We start from the raw sequence: 16,389 nt of genomic DNA, 5'->3' as shown, positions 1-16,389 counted from the left end.
GCTCAATCCCCAGTAGGGGGCATGCATCATTGATGTTTCTCTTTTTCCCTCCCTGTCTCTGAAAAAAAAAAATGTATATATATATATATATGTATATATATATATATATATATATATATATATATATATATATATATATATATACATATACACACACACACACACACACACACACACTAGAGGCCTGGTGCATGAAATTTGTGCATGGGGGTGTGTGTCCCTCAGCCCAGCCTGCACCCTCTCCAATCTGGGACCCCTCAAGGGATGTCCGGCTGCCGGTTTAGACCCGATCCTACTGGGATTGGGCCTAAACAGGCAGTTGGACATCCCTCTCACAATCCAGGACTGTTGGCTCCCAACTGCTCGCCTGCTTGCCTTCCTGATTGCCCCTAACTGCTTCTGCCTGCCAGCATGATCACCCCCTAACCACTCCCCTGCCAGCCTGATTGATGCCTAACTGCTCCCTTGCCAGCGTGATTGCCCCTAACTGTCCTCCCCTGCAGGCCTGATCACCCCTAACTGCCCTCCCCTGCAGGCCTGGTCCCCCCACACCTGCTCTCCCCTGCAGGCCTGGGTCCCCCCCAACTGCCCTTCCCTGCAGGCCTGGTCGCCCCTAACTTCCGTCCTCTGCCAGCCTGGTCACCCCTACTGCCCTCCCCTGCAGGCTTGATCACACCCAACTGCCCTCTCTTGCAGGCCTGCTCCCTCCCAACAGCCCTCCCCTGCTGGCCTGATTGCCCACAACTGCCCTCCCCTGCAGGCCTGATCCCTCCCAACTGCCCTCCCCTGCTGGCCATCTTGTGGCAGCCATCTTGTGTCCACATGGGGGCAGCCATCTTGTGTGTTGGAGTGATGGTCATTTTGCATATTACTCTTTTATGAGATAGGATAGAGGCCTGGTGCACAGGTGGGGGCCAACTGGTTTGCCCTGAAGGGTGTCCTGGATCAGGGTGGGGGTTCCCTTGGGGCATGGGGCAGCCTTGGCGAGGGGCCTGTGGTGGTTTGCAGGCCGGCCATGTCCCCTGGCGACCCAAGCGGAGGCCCTGGGATCTGGGATTTATTTATCTTCTACAATTGAAACTTTTAGCCTTGAGTGGAGGCCAGGGCTGGCCAGGAAGTATGGCTTCCTCCATCACCAGGGAAACCCAAGCCTCCTGCTCACTCCATGGCCGTAGCCGTCTTGGTTGGGTTAATTTGCACACTAGCTCGATTGGATGGTGGGCGTGGCTTGTGGGTGTAGCAGAGGTACGATCAATTTGCATATTACTCTTTTATTAGATAGGATATGTATATGTATATATATATTTTTCTTTTTTTTAAGATAAAGACAAGATGACTGCCAAGTGCTTACACTGCAGCTGCTATCCTAGGGTCCATAACTTGCTCTTCTCTCTCCTCCAGGCATGCTGTCTGCATCATGCCCTTCCCCCGAGACCCCACATCTAAGTTTCCTGTAGCAGTCTGTAAATTCGTTCCTCTGCCCATTCATTCATCCATTCATCCATTCAATAAACACTTGCTAAACATCTATGATGCCTATGTCTGGCACAGAGCCCTGTCCTTGCTTTTCTCTGTCTGCACCAGGCAGTGCTGCTCACAGAGGTGATGGTCAGTAAACCCTGGGAGAGTGTATGATAACTACAGAAGGCAGGCTTTTAAAATATAGGGTTACTAGTTCCCAGTTAAAGCCACTCTGCCACAGCTCAAATTAGCACAGTGTGGAGTGATGGGAGGCGGTCTGGGCAGTGGATGGCAGACACTCTAAGCTTCTTAGAGTCATCTTGCCCCGCACCCCTTACCCCTGGCATTGCAGCTCTTGGGGAAGGAGGAACGGAGTGTGTGTCAGACTTGATGAGCACTACTCCCCGCCAGCCTCCCTGGAGGAAGTGGTGGTGTCTGGGTTTTACCTGATCTGCATCCCTTTCCGGCAGGAGCACATGTCCTTGCGCAGGAAGAGGCTGTTGAGTGTGACGGCCCCGACGAGGAAGAAGAGCTGCTTCACTGCCTGCCTCACGAGCTCGGGGTCCAGGCCGTTCTGGCACATGGTGCTGTAGAAGTAGCTCAGCTGCTGCAGGACGGAGGTCATCGTGTAGGCGTCCGTGTCGTCGATGCTGGATGACCGCTTGCGGAAGCCCGTGGGCTTCAGGCCGGAAATGCCCTGCAGACTCTCGTACTCCAGCATGCCCGGCACTGCAGGGGGACACCCAGAGGACTTTCTCACGCTCTATGTGTCTGTTTCAGGAGGTGCGACATTTTCTACAAGACTTAGTAGTGGATGTAGTTGTGACAAAGCAATAGATTCAAGGCCTGGGGAGCACAGGCTGCAGGGTGGATGGGACAGATGCTGTTGACAACAGGGCAGCAGCCCCTGGCTAGGCTTGGAGACCCGTTCTTTCAAAATCGCAGGAATGGGAGCAGGTTAGCATGATAGCTCATGGTCTGGGACCATTTAAAGTATTTACATTTCAGAAAACTGAAGAAAGTATTTAGGAATTTGAGACGACTTGAGGATTTCAGAAACACCTGTCTAAGACCCAGGATTAGCCATGTAAGTAGCTGCAGTTCTTCCAAGGTTTTCCCCTCAGGATGAATCGCTCTTACAGGAAAAAACTATGAACCATGTACTTTTATATATGGAATTGCTTCAAGCAAACAAAGAATTAAAAGGTACACATATACACAACTAAGTTTTCTTGGTTTTAGAAATTATATTCTTTATAACCACACATTGTAACCACACACCTGATTTATTTTTTAAGGCCTCAATGTTACTATAAATATTTTTGGTTATCAAGTCTTTTCTTACCTATTATTGGTTGAATGTTATTTTCCATTACGATAATGAACTGATGATATATTCGTATAGCCACATCACTAAGAATCTGTCTGTATTCTGACAGGTCAAAATTGTTCAGGCAGTTCTTGTTCTGATGTGGACTGTTATGCTTCATGAATTCCTGAAAGTAATTTGGGGCATATAAATATTAAAATAAAATAGACACATAGGAAGTGAAAATACTATCTCTACTAATGATGTTATAATCTGCTTCTACTATACTCCCACACTTTACAATTTAATGTCTGATTTCTACCAAAAAGGTTCTTGATGTTTGGAGTAGCACTTACATTCTATAATTAACTAAACCTCACTCCTACAAATACGTGCCCCCAGGCCTGTAAACCACAGTGGAAAACCACTCCCATGGAAGCTCACAGAAAAAAACTGCAAAGCACCCAAGGATACAAACTGCTATAAGAGGACAGTAGATAAATGAGATTCATAACTTTATAATTACAGACTACATAACTTTATATAATTCAGACTACTCTGAAATATTATAAAATGTGTGTTATGGACTGACTGTTCATGCCGCTCCCTGGTCCCCAATTCATATGTTGAAGCCTGTACCTCCTATGTGGTTATATTTAGAGATGGGGCCTCTAAGAAAGTAATTAAGGTCAAATGAGGTCATAAGGGTAGGGCCCTCATCTGTTAGGATTAGTGTTATAATAAGAGACACTAAAGAGCTCAATCTCTTTCCGCCCCCATGCAGAGGAAAGGCCATGTGAGGACACAGCAAGAAGGTGGCTGTGTGCAAGCCAGAGAGAGAGAGGTCTCACCAGATATCAACCCTGCTGGCATCTTGGTCTGGACTTAAGTCTCCTGAACTGTGAGAAAATGACTTTCTGTTGTTTAAGTCATTTGGTCTATGGTATTTTGTATATAGCATCCCAAGCAGATGAATACAATATGTTTAACATACCCCAAGAGATAAAAGGAAAACATTAAGACAAGAATAGGACACTATGATAAAAGGCAGAGGTGAAAAAGAACCATTAAAGTTTTAGAAATAAAAATACAGTAATTGAAAAACAGACAGGGGAAAGAACATTGTGTACATGGCTGAAGGGGGCAAAAATAGGATAAAAAAGTAAATGCTGTTGTATAATATAATATCCTTTTCCATTAATGCCTCGTAGATGCAAGTTTTTCTTAATGGATGATCTGTGTCTCCCCTCTCCTTTCTACCTCCCTGCCCCACACACTTTGGCATTCCTTTTAGTCAGAGCTTGGATCTTCTTTACTTATTTCTCCTTCTGTTCTATAGTTCCAGTAGGAATACTTTTATATTTTGTTTTACTTTCTCTTCATTGGGATAATTGGCTATTCATGTGGAAGAAGACATGAGATCACGACCTCACAAATTAATGTAGAATAGCTAACACACCAATTTGGGATAGGTAAAAGCATAATCATAAATTCTAAATTTGAATTGTAAGAGTTTAGAAGAAAGTAAGAGAATATCTTCATGATCTCAGGGTAGGGAAGAGTTTCTTGAAACATATAACGTAAGGATAGATTTAAGTACATAAAAATTCAAAAACTGTGTATGAAAAAGAACTCCATAAATAAAATTAGAAGATATACCACAATCTATCCATAATATGTAAGGTTTTCTATAAGTAAATAAGAAAAAAATCGCCCCTAAAAATATAAAGAATAGATGTAAATAGGTAGTTTAAACAGAAACCCAAATGACCAATAAGCATATGAAATGATGCTTGATATCACTGGCATCAAGTAATTTCAATTTAAGTTAACAAGGTATTGTTTTATGCCCATGATCTTGGTAAATAATGTCTGTTAATACCAAGTGTTGGTGAAGGTCTGAGACACTGGAAACTTCATACACTACTGAATGAGACACTTTATAAAATGGTGCAACTATTTTGGAGAGCAGTAAAAACCCTAAAGCCATTTTGTTATTATTTCATAAATGAAATTCTGCTCTGTGAATACTTGAAGGTGGAAAACTCCTTTATGATGTCAGTCCCTTCAAAATGGCCAAGGATTTACAGACTATGAAGGAACAACCAGAATTTTATAGAGAACAGCTCTGAACAAACAGGCATGTTGAACTAAAGGCTAAAAACTTCAGAATTTCACAATCAGAAAGAAACATAAAAATCATCTAGTCTACCTCATTGATTTAAAACTCAAGGACACTGAAGCTCAGTACCATACCCAAAGTCTAAGCCTCTTTTTAGAAGTCTTCTGCTTGTCACTTCTGTCTACCTGGTGATAGGAGGTTGACCTCCTGGGTGAGGAGGAGGCCAAAAAGCCAGTGAGGACAGAGGCTGTCCCTGGAGCTGGGTGCTCCAGTTCCTACCCCCATAATGAGCTCTGGCTCATGAGGAGGTTATAGACCGGCAGTCAAGGCACAGAACACAGAGCAGGCAAGCATCCCTACCTCTTCTCCACTGTACTGCTTCAGGCAATTGAGGAAATGACAAGTATTGGAAAGCCAAAAGGACAGCATCTCAAAGTCTTCTAAATGCTCCTTAAAAAAACAAACAAACAAAACAAAACAAGAAAAGTCAAAGGTGGAGTTGGTGATTACTGGTGCCTCTGAACAAGATCAGACTTACCTTACCTATTGGTTAGTTAGTGTCTTTGCTCAAAATGGAGTCCTCTTCTATTCACTAAAGCCTTTATTAAATTTGTGCTATAATGATAGGCCCTTATGTTATTTAGCAGGTTACTTGTTTGAAGCTTAAATCGGACCCTGCAGGAATGCTGCAGAAATGTCAATCTCGGGCCTTGCCTTCCAAAGTTCACACTCCGCTGGGAGGACAGACATAACATATGGGACACAGTAATTAGGTGGCCGATTGCCCATGTAGTGGATGTAGGCTGTGCTTAGAGGATGGAGGGACCATGGGAAACTAGGGCAGCTGAAAATACCTCCTGAGAGAAGCGGGAGGATGGTTCTCCTTGAAAGCGGGGGACAGACAAGAGCTCAGGATCCAGGACTGTTGGGGAGAACACTCCCATTTATGGGACAGGATGAAGAGGAACAATGGAGGAGGCAGAGGTATGGTGACCAGAGAGGTGAAAGGAACACTGGGGAAGTCCTGGGATTTGAAAGACAAGGTAAAAGGTGTGCAAAGAGATGTTGCTACTGCTTCTTCCATTTAAGGAGAATAGGAATTACAGCAATACCACTGGATTCAGCAAGAGGAATTACCGGTGGTCTTTTTGTGGAATGATAGGGGTAGAAGCCAGATGGCAAGGGATTAAAAAGAGAATTGGCGGAGAGCACTAGTTTAAACGCTCTTAGCAGTCGGGGGGGATGGGGGGTGGGGTGGGGATAGAGGCAAGGCACCGTGGCTAAGAGTGTGGGGCCAAGTGAGGGTTGCTTCAATGTGCCATGCACCGGAGTGGAAGGGGCGGGCACTGGCAACAACAAAAGCAGAGGACAGGGAGCGCTGGGGAAGCTGAGACAGAAGATGCTGGTGGGAAAGTATTTATACCCCTCATGTCATGCATCTTTCACTTTCTAAATATTTAAACATTCCAGAGCAGCAAGATGGGGCAAATACTGTGTGCCTGCATCCTGGGATACACAAGTGTGTCCTAAGGAAACCCCATCTATGAAAATATGGACAGGGAAAATATCCACATATGGGAGGCCCTTCCTAGGACACTCTGGTGGCTGCTGTGAAGACAAAGACAATAAAGGACCCAGGACCAAACAAATGCTAATTTTCTCCTCTTAATTCCTGATGAATTCTTGGTGCAAAATATTTGGGAGGGGAGGGAAGAATTACTCTAACCTCTCATGCATCCACTGCTTTTATTCTTCTCTTTTCCTAGGATATTTAAAATAGGATTTAATTACTCATGATTTTACAGGAACATATATTTTACTAAAAGTGAGACAGGACCTTTTGCAACTAAAAATTCAAATATATCCCAACATCAAACATTGCTCCCCATGTGGAAGGGGAATGAAAATATTGGATCTATATTTTACTGTTTCCTACTAGCAGGCCGCTCGTCTTTGTTTCTGAGTTGGGACTAAGGATGCACAATGTAGTTTTAGAAAGGACAGTTATAGATGAGTAATTTTTCAGGCCTTCCCATTCCTCACCTTTCACACTTCTTACATTACAGCCGGGACTCTGACACCCTGAGGGGATAGAAATAGTGGGGTGGTGGCTATGAGGCTGTACTCTCACAGGTAAGGCTTCGAGGTCAATTGGCAGATCCCTACCCTTGGGGATCCCTGACCTAACTTGTCTTTTCCTAACAACTTGGCTTCTTTCACCGATTGGGCCTCAGACTGGTTCGAGGAATCATGTGGTTCACCAAAGCCAGGAGGTGAAGGATGGGCATCTGGTCATCCCCACAGATGTTGCTAAAGGACCTATAATTCCAAGGGCCAATGTCAAAGGTAGTTCCTACCTTAACTACTTGCTTGATGCCATTAATGGTGCTGTTCATGAGGGACTTGAGCATGCCAGCATCATTGAGAGAGTCTGCGTAGCGTACACACATGAACAGGATGTGAGCCGGCAGCCCAGGGATCATGTTCACCACCACACCGCGGGGCTTCAGGTCTGGAACAGAAAGAGTCAGTGAGGATGACCGCGGGTGGTTAGCTCTCCCCCTAAGGAACCTCTGATTATGGGGCAGGGGTTGTTTGTTTTTCTGTGCTCGATGCACTCGATGCAACGCCTGAATGCACAGGGATGTCTTTTCTGTTTGAGGAATTTAGTTTGGCTCTCCTTTTGGCAAAAATGTTCAGATGCTACCTGCTCCTCTCACTGCTCATTTGCAAAGTACCTTCTCCCTGGTGTGGAGACCCTGGATTTCAGATCTCTAGTGAAAGAGAGGAACCGCAGTTCCAAGCACCCCCGCCCCAGCCTCTATGATGAGGATGCAATACGATCTCAGCGCTCACATGCACCTGCCTTGAATCTGGAAAATAGGAGCACAACAGTCCCGTAGAGGAGGCCTTGCTGGCTTGGAGAGGAGAGAATGGTGGGGAGACAGATGGGATGAAGGGGAGAGAGAAGCTTTATAGAACAAGTTAAGAGAAGCAAACAAAGACCTCCCCATGGCTGCATACAAACTGGGGGACAAAGAGGAGGCTCCGAAGCTGTGTCCAGTGAGGGTGGAAAGGAAGGGTAGGGGTGCTCCTTCCTCCCTTAGATGAGGAGGAAGAAAGGCTGCACAGTGGCTTTCTGCTCTGAGATCCTGGGACCAGTTGATAAAGAGGCATGTGGTTGTCATGGTGAAGACAGCCTAGTCCCATTAGTTCTCCAACCACCAACCCTTAAGCATGATGCACATGGACATTCCTGCTACCTGGGTGTTGCTGGGAAGCCCCAGTCACATTGCCTGCAAATACACTTCTCAGCAGAAGTCAAATAGGGCACAGGAGCTACGCTCACTCCCACCAGGGACCCTGTTCTGAGACCCAGAGCTGTGGAAGTGGGTCTTCTATCCGGGCCCTGTGATTAGGGTTGAGAGGAGGTTAGGGCAGTGCTTCTCAGCCGAGGACAATGCATCCCCACGGGTATTTGGCAATGTTTGGAGATATCTTTTTATTGTCATGACTAAAAGTTGCTACTGGCTTCTACAGGTGGAAGCCAAGGATGCCTCTCAATATCCTACAATGCACAGCACCCCTAACAAAGAATTACTAGTATTTGCTCAACATGGCTGACGCTGAGAAACTCTGGGCTAGGGCAGGAAGCAGTGAAAGAAGAGAAGGGACTGCCAGCACGCAGGACTGTGGCAATGGCTGATGTTCAAGTTCGCAAAACAAAGCAAAAATTCAGAGTTCCAGGTTTCACTACCGAGAATGAGGTTTTGAATGAGTTTGGCTTCATCTTCCCTCTTGTACTCCAGCATTCCCAGGTACTCCTTGGGTCCCAAGGACAAGTGCACGTCATTGGCTGCAGACAGAGGTAAACAATTAGTTAAACACTCAAAAACAACTTCCACAGGCTTTATAATAGGACTCTACATCTCCTACCCTATTCTGATTGGTTGGCATCTGAACTTCTGGTGATTTCAGATCAATGAAAACTTTCTTGAATGCTTAAGAATTTCTTCTGATAGTGATTCTTATATGGGAGTGTATCAGTGAGTATAGCTTCTGCTGAAAAGGTTGCGTTATCCTTATGAGTGGCTGGCACGCTGGGATACAAAAGCGATTCAAGAGGTAGCCCCTGTCTTTAAGATCTGATGCTACAGTTAAGGAAGCAAGATTCATGAAACATTTTGTGTGCAAAGTACCAAAGTGCATGGCCCTGAGGGGACTGTATTAGTGTCCCATGTGCTGTAAGAAATTAATATAACAGTGACTTAAAACAACATAAAATTTTAAACTTATAGTTCTGGAGATCAGAAGATTAAAATGGATCTCATAGGGCTAAAATCAATCAGTCAGCAGAGCTGTGCTCCTTCTAGAAGCTGTAAGGGAGAATCCATTACTTGCCTTTTCTAGCTTTCAGAAGCTATGTGAATTCCTTGGCTTATGGCCACATCACTCTGATCTCTGCTTCCATCATCATATCTCCTCTCCATCTACTTCTGTTTTCACATCACCTTCACTCGCTCTGACACTCCTGCCTCTTATTATATTGGGTCCATGTGGATAATCCAGGATAATCTCCCCATCTCAAGACCCTTAACTTAATCACACCTGCTAATCTTTTCTGCCATGTAAGGTAACATATTTACAGGTTCCCAGGATTGGGAGAGGGACATTTTGGGTGGGCCACAGTCTGCCTTCTGATCCTCAAAGACTCATGTACTTCTGAGAGAATGAGGTCTGATGACAGAAGCAGAGGTTAGAGAGGCAGAAAGATTTAAAAAAATGCCATGCTTCTGAATTTGAAGATGGGGAAAGGGGCACACAAGCCAAGAAATGCGGTGGCCTCTAAAAGCTGGCAGAGGCCAGGGAATGGTTTCTCCCTGAAGGCTCCAGAAGAAATGCTGCCTAGCTGACATGTGATTTTAGCATAGTGAACGCCATTCTGGACTTCTGACTTCCAGGACTCTAAGAGAATAAATCTGCACTCTCTTAAGTCACTAATTTTGTGGTGATGTTATAGCAGCCACAGGAAATTAATACAAGGGCCATAAGGATTCACACAGAGGTGAACTGAAGCTGTTGAAAATGCTTCTTGAAGGAGGCAGCACTCCAGTTGGGCCAAGAAAAGTGAGTAGCCTTTGGTGGATGAGAAAGAAGGTGGTGTAGATAAAGAGTTACAGAACTCTCTTTCTACTGCATGAGAATTTCTCTTTTGACTTACTAGCTCTGTTCCCTTGGAGACTGATAAAGGTAGAGTGTCAACTGCTTTACTAAGCAACACTGTTTATGGTAAGCATGACCTCTGGCCCCAGCTGGGTGGCTCATCCTGTTTCTCTCTTATATTGATGTCTCTCTCTCTCCCTCCCTCCCTTCCTCTCTCTCTAAAATCAATAAAAACATATCCTTAGGTGAGGATTTTAAAAAAGCATTTAATAAGAATAAAAAAAGAATAACCTCTGATTGGCAAATTGCATCTGGACGAGGAAGAACAATAAGTGAAGCAGATGTATCTGATAAAGACATCATACTTTGGGTATTCTTTTTTTTTTTTTAACTTTATTGTTGAAAGTATTACATAGGTCCTCCTTTTCCCCCATAACTTTGGGTATTCTTGAGTGTGAAGACTTATATGTGGGCTTGTTCCTTGCAGGAACCCTGGAAGCTATTGCCACATATGCAGTGTTTAGGAGACATTGGCTTCCCACCTACAGTCATGTGAATGAACATGAAGCAGGGCCTTTAGCCCCAGTTAAGCCCTCAGATGACTGTGTCCCTGTTGTCTACTGCAACTCAGAGCCAGAAGCACTGAGCTAAGCTGCTTCTAGATTCTTGACCCTCAGAAACTGTGTGTAGCAACACAGTGTTAGTTGTTTTAAGTTGCTAAGTTTGGGGTAATTGATTATGACAATAGAAAACTAATACAGGAAGGGAAGCTGAAGCATTCTGCTTTAGGTGATAAGAGAAAGGCAAAGGAAGTAATCTTAGAGGTAAAAGGGACTGAGACTCTGGCAAAGAGGTGAGGAGTGGGAGGTAGGCTGTGGAAGTCCTTATGCAGAGATGGCAGTTCATTCATCCATTCCAACAGTGAGGACACAATGAGGGTTGGGAAGGACAGACGTGGTATTATCTAAGGAGTGGTGAGCAATCTGCCTGCCTCAAAGGATCTTTCCTTCCATTCCCCATCACTGAGCCCCAAACTCCGCCAGTTGAGAATCATTCCTTTGGGTTTCAAAGACTTTGGGCCATATCAAAAACTAAACATTTCATCAACACATGTTGACCTTAGCTGAAAGTTCAAGAAATAAGAAAATGTTATTTCTCCCACCTTTTCCAATTGTCTTAGTTAGACTCTTGACTTGATCTTGTAACTTTTTAATCACTCTGTCCTTCATGTCTAACTCTTCTTCGAGATCCTGCAGAGATTAAAACAAACAAGATCATTGGCTTAGAAGCATCTAAATTTATTTTTTGGTAATAGCTTTATTGAGCTACTAGAGGCCCCTTGCATGAAGATTCGTGCAATAGGCCTTCCTTCCCCTGGCTGCCGGCACCGGTTTTCTTCCGGCACCCAGGACCCAGGCCTTCACTCTGGCCGCCGCCTTTCGTCTTTGCTCCAGCTGAGCGCCCGCTCCTATAGCTCCCTCTGCCCCCTGCCCTCCCCCTCATAGCAGGCGACCCGCACTGCCCAGCCGCTCCAAGCCTGCATGCATGCTGCCCAGAGGCCCGGAGTGGCTGGGGGGCAGGGCTGCCTCCATATTTGTTGGGTTAATTTGCATACTCACTCCTGATTGGTTGGTGGGTGTCGTGAAGTGATGGTCAATTTGCATAATTCTATTTTATTAGTGTAGATAACTTACCCAATTCACATATAGTTCATAGTTCACTATACTACCCAATGGTTTGTATATAGTCTGTGTGTAATCATCACCATCATCTAATTTCAGAACATTTCATCATACCAAAAAGAGCCTGTGACTTTTAGCTGTCACCCCCTGGTCTCCCATTCCCTCCCAGCTCCTGGCAACCATTAACCTACTTTTGTCTCTATCTACCTTTGTGTCTGGCTTCTCTCATTAATGTTTTTAAGGTTTCTCCATGCTGTAGCCTTTATCAGTACCTCGTTCCTTTTTGTGGCTGAATAATATCCTATTGTGTGCATACACCACACTTACCTTGATCTATTTTCCCCTTAGTAAAATAATGTCCATTGTAGAGAATTAAAAAACATGAATGTGGGAAAGTAAGCTTTCTGAATGTCAGAAGCTGGAGGCAGAGAAACTCCTCAGAGGTTGGAGTCTTGGCTTTGACTTTCCTTCCTGAAAAGGGGTGGCCTTGCCTAGGCTGATTTTGGCTCAAAAACAGGAAGAGACTGGAATTCCTATAAATATTTCCTCTAATGGGCACAGGGTCTTCAGGTTCTTCCTGAATCCCAGGGGCTTTGGCACAGGAAGGAATTAGGCCCCTCCAGCTCAGCAATGCCCACCATGCTCACTGTGGCCCTGTGCCTTCAGGGACTCCTGGGCAGAGAGAAATCATGCTGTTTCTCCCCTGTGGCCACTTCTCCCCCTGCTACCACCTTTGGAACTTTATTTGACCTTGGAAGTGGGGGTGTGGGTATACTGTCTTCTAACTTGAGCCCATCCTATTATACGTCTAAAAGCCAAAAAAGGCACCCATCAATCCATAATCTGGAAGAAACCACTGCTCACATTTTATTTCATTCCTTTCTTTTTTCTAATATTGCACATACATGTTTTATAAAATTGGGATCATACTGTATGTGAAGTTTTATATTCTATATTTTTCTCGAATTATATTGCAGATATTTCCCATGTCTGATAACATACCCAAATCATCATTTTAATGGATACAGTAATATACAGTAATTAACCTACCCACTTTTATTGGATATCCACTTTATTCCCCCTTTTTGGTTATGATTATTAACACTATTATTTGTCCACATATCTGATTGCTTACTAGGAATAGAATCTTAGCGGTTCATCACTGAGTCAAAGGGAATGCACCTCCTTAGAGAGCTTATACCAGTTTATGTTCCCAGACACCATATATGATGACAGCCTCACCAGCACCATAAATCTCGATTATTTCAGGGGCAAAAATATTACCTAGTTTTAATTTTGAATTTCTTTGATAGTGAGATGATCACTAAAAGTTTTTATGATCTATTTTTTAATAAGGATTTTCTTTGACTTAAAGGATCAGATATGGGATTAAATAGTGTAACATCAAAATTCATGTCCACTAAGAACCCCTGAATGTGACCTCATTTGGAAATAGGGTCTTTGCCATTGTAATTAAACCACAGATCAATATGATATCACGCTGGATTGGGATGGGTCCTGAATCCAATGAGACTATCCTTATAACAGAGATAAAGGGCACACAGAGATACAGAGGGGAGGCCATGTGAAGGAACAGCAGAGATTGGGGTGCACTGTCACAAACCAAGGATGTCAGGCATCGCCAGGAGCTGGGAGAGGCAAGGAAGTCCTCTCCCCTAGAGACTCTGGAGGAGTGTGGCTGGGCCAACACCTTGAACTTAGACTTCTGGCCCTTACAAGTATGAGAGACACATTTCTATTGTTCTAAGCCACCCAGTTTGTTGTACTTTGTTATAGGAGCTCTAGGAAACTAATGCAGTTAAGCCTCACTTGTGGGTAAAACCAGCACCTAATCAATAGGAATTATATTCCTTTGTGGCATATTCATCAGCTCATTGGTAGCACCAAGCTCCCCATTGGTTTAGGGCAGCCGTGGGCAAACTACGGCCCGCGGGCCAGATCCGGCCCGTTCGGCTGTTCTATCTGGCCCGCGGAGCCGAAAGAGTGGAGGGTTCTCTTGCTCTCCCCTCCGCTCCTTTACTTTGAATTTATATTAGTTCACACAAACACTCCATCCATGCTTTTGTTCCAGCCCTCCAGTCCAGTTTAAAAACCCATTGTGGCCCTCGAGTCAAAAAGTTTGCCCACCCCTGGTTTAGGGGGAGTTTGTTGGAAGGACCATCCTATCTAATAAAAGAGTAATATGCAAATTGACCATCACTCCAACACATAAGATGACTGCCCCCATGTGGTCAAAGATGGCTGCCTTTATGTGGGCACAAGATGGCCAGCAGGGGAGGGCAGTTGGGAGGGACCAGGCCTACAAGGGAGGGTAGTTGGGGATGATCAAGCCTGCAGGGGAGGGCAGTTGGGAGGGACCAGGCCTGCAAGGGAGGGCAGTTGTGGGCGATCAGGCCAGCAGGGGAGGGCAGTTAGGGGTGACCAGGCTGGCAGAGGAGGGAAGTTGGGGGCGACCGGGCCTGCAGGGGAGGGCAGTTAGGGGTGACCAGGCCTGCAGGGGAGGGCAGTTAGGGGCAAACAGGCTGGCGGGAGCAGTGAGGTATCAATCAGGCTGTCAGGGGAGTGGTTAGGGGGTAATCAGGCTGGCAGGCAGAAGCAGTTAGGGGCAATCAGGAAGGCAGGCAGGAGAGCAGTTGGGATCCAGCAGTTCTGGATTGTGAGAGGGATGTCCGACTGCCCGTTTAGGCCTGATCCCGGTAGGATCAGGCCTAAATGGGCAGTCGGACATCCCTCGATGGGTCCCAGATTGGAGAGGGTGCAGGCTGGGCTGAGGGACACACCCCCCCGTGCACTGGGCCTCTAGTGTAGATATAAAACAGGAAGCTATGACTGTTCCCCAGCTCAGTGTGGTGGCAGCAGGTTGGCCCATCCCCTCCTGGGAACGAGCCACACACCCGGGGCTCCTGAGAGGGGCACTATGTGGGACCTCACTGGTCCAGGAGCATCGGGAACAAACTCACACAAATCCCACACAATTAGGGCCTTATACCTACCCAGAGGCACACACTCACAGCTAAGGGATGACAGTTTACATGGGACAAGACGTGCAACATTCAGGTGACCCATCCCCATTACCCTGGCCCCAACTGAGACCCAGGGACATGCAGGCAGGCAGGACATCCTCACACAGGCTCCATGGACAGCTGTTTACCTGGTGTGAGTTGATGAGTCTATTCTCTGAGGAAGTTGTGTCCCCTGAGAAAAGATGGACATCATCTGGGTGCCCCTGACTGGAATGTGTTATTTCCTGTTAGATATCAAAGTCCTTGAGTTCCTCTTTTTAGATATAATCATTCTTCAAAGTCAAATCCTGACACTGTAAAATATAATTTCACCCTATCATGGTTTTCCTGTGAGATAGAAAATGGGGCACCCTGACCATGGGGAGCAGGGCCTGTGGGCATGTCCAGGTGCCCACTGCCCTGGTGAGCCCGCCCCTGGGCACGTCGTAGAGGCTGCCCAGCCAGGAAGGGCCTCAGTTTCCAGCCCCCAGGAAAGCACCCCAACTGCTACTTAGTGTGTCTCAGTCTTGCAGGCTTCACACACCAATTAATAACAAAAGAATTGCTGGGGACAGACATAGAGTTGCCAAATTTCATTTTGACAAGGTCCTCTTCAATTCGATGAAGACTTTCATGATTTAAAGTCTGTTGCCTACAACCATGATCATTTCATGGAAGAACATTTTGTCTATGAAATTTGTAGGAAGGACATACCCCCAGGAGAACACTTGGACATCGTCTTCCCAGATGGGTGCCACCATGGGACAATGTGCAGGACCCCTGCACCCCATCTCCCTTCGCTTTATCAGGCATGTCCCTGTGAGCCCTGAGCCTCCCCTGAGTGGGCTCAACCTCCGAGACCACCTGTCTTTTGCAAAAGGAAACAGAGTGCTCTGACTGTGGCTTTGGTCCACAGCTGCTCAGCATGTGCTCCAGGTGGCCTGTCCCCGCTTCTGTGACATCTGCACACAGGCAGGCAGTCATTTATCAACAACTTAGTCAACTCCTCACCCTGTTTTCCATAGTGAGACGAGACGCTTCCTGCCGGAGGCTACTCTCCACTCTGTGTTCAGTTTCAACCTGTTTCTTCAAGCCCTCGCTGACCTCTGGCATTGCACGAATGTCATCCATCAGCTTCTCCTTCTCTTTGGTGTGCATTCCCTCTTCTTCTCGAGTGTGATTCAGCTGATTAGATAATTCTCCTAATTTTCCTACCATGAGAAGAACTGTCAGTACTTGGGGCCGTATCACTGAATTCCGATTTGGGCTTGGTCCTATGTATAGTTGTCAGGGGTCCTAAGCTGTATCCAGCTAGAGATTAGGTTTTGTTTGGCGTAAACAATGTTCAAAATATTTTTAAGTCATTATTTAAAACTTGTGATATTTCTCATAAAATTTTTACTTCACATAAAAATGGCTTCTCTTAAAAAAAAAAAAACACACCACAAAAAACCAGGACTATCAAGCAACACTGGGCCTGCATTCCTCTGTGGCAACAATCCCCAGAGCTTGAGGCAGCTTCCCCCCTTTGATGCCCATGCACCTTATTGCACCCTCCACCCAGCCCACTCCTCACATTCATGCCACTGCCTGGCCCACGGGAGGTCAGAGTGTGAGACCCTGAGTGCA

The 16,389-nt window shown here is 45.7% G+C and overlaps 1 protein-coding gene across 1 annotated transcript in view; it reads right to left on the bottom strand.

Moving 5' to 3' along the window:
• The window catches only part of MYO5C (myosin VC), a gene marked incomplete at both ends in the record, with an annotated part of 96,539 nt that overhangs the window by 8,246 nt on the left and 71,904 nt on the right, over nt 1-16,389 (bottom strand). Inside the window, 7 exons of the mRNA XM_080642187.1 lie at nt 1,908-2,190; nt 2,807-2,957; nt 5,253-5,342; nt 7,250-7,404; nt 8,650-8,748; nt 11,218-11,305; nt 15,772-15,971. Of these exons, the coding sequence (XP_080498313.1) occupies nt 1,908-2,190; nt 2,807-2,957; nt 5,253-5,342; nt 7,250-7,404; nt 8,650-8,748; nt 11,218-11,305; nt 15,772-15,971 (1,066 nt within the window). The remainder of the gene's footprint in view (nt 1-1,907; nt 2,191-2,806; nt 2,958-5,252; nt 5,343-7,249; nt 7,405-8,649; nt 8,749-11,217; nt 11,306-15,771; nt 15,972-16,389) is intronic.

The sequence above is a fragment of the Plecotus auritus genome, assembly GCF_963455305.1.
Source record: "Plecotus auritus genome assembly, chromosome: 1".
NCBI classification, from domain to species: Eukaryota; Metazoa; Chordata; class Mammalia; order Chiroptera; family Vespertilionidae; genus Plecotus; species Plecotus auritus.
The sequence above is the reverse complement of the archived record's forward strand: the minus strand, read 5'-3'. Positions and strand labels throughout refer to the sequence as shown.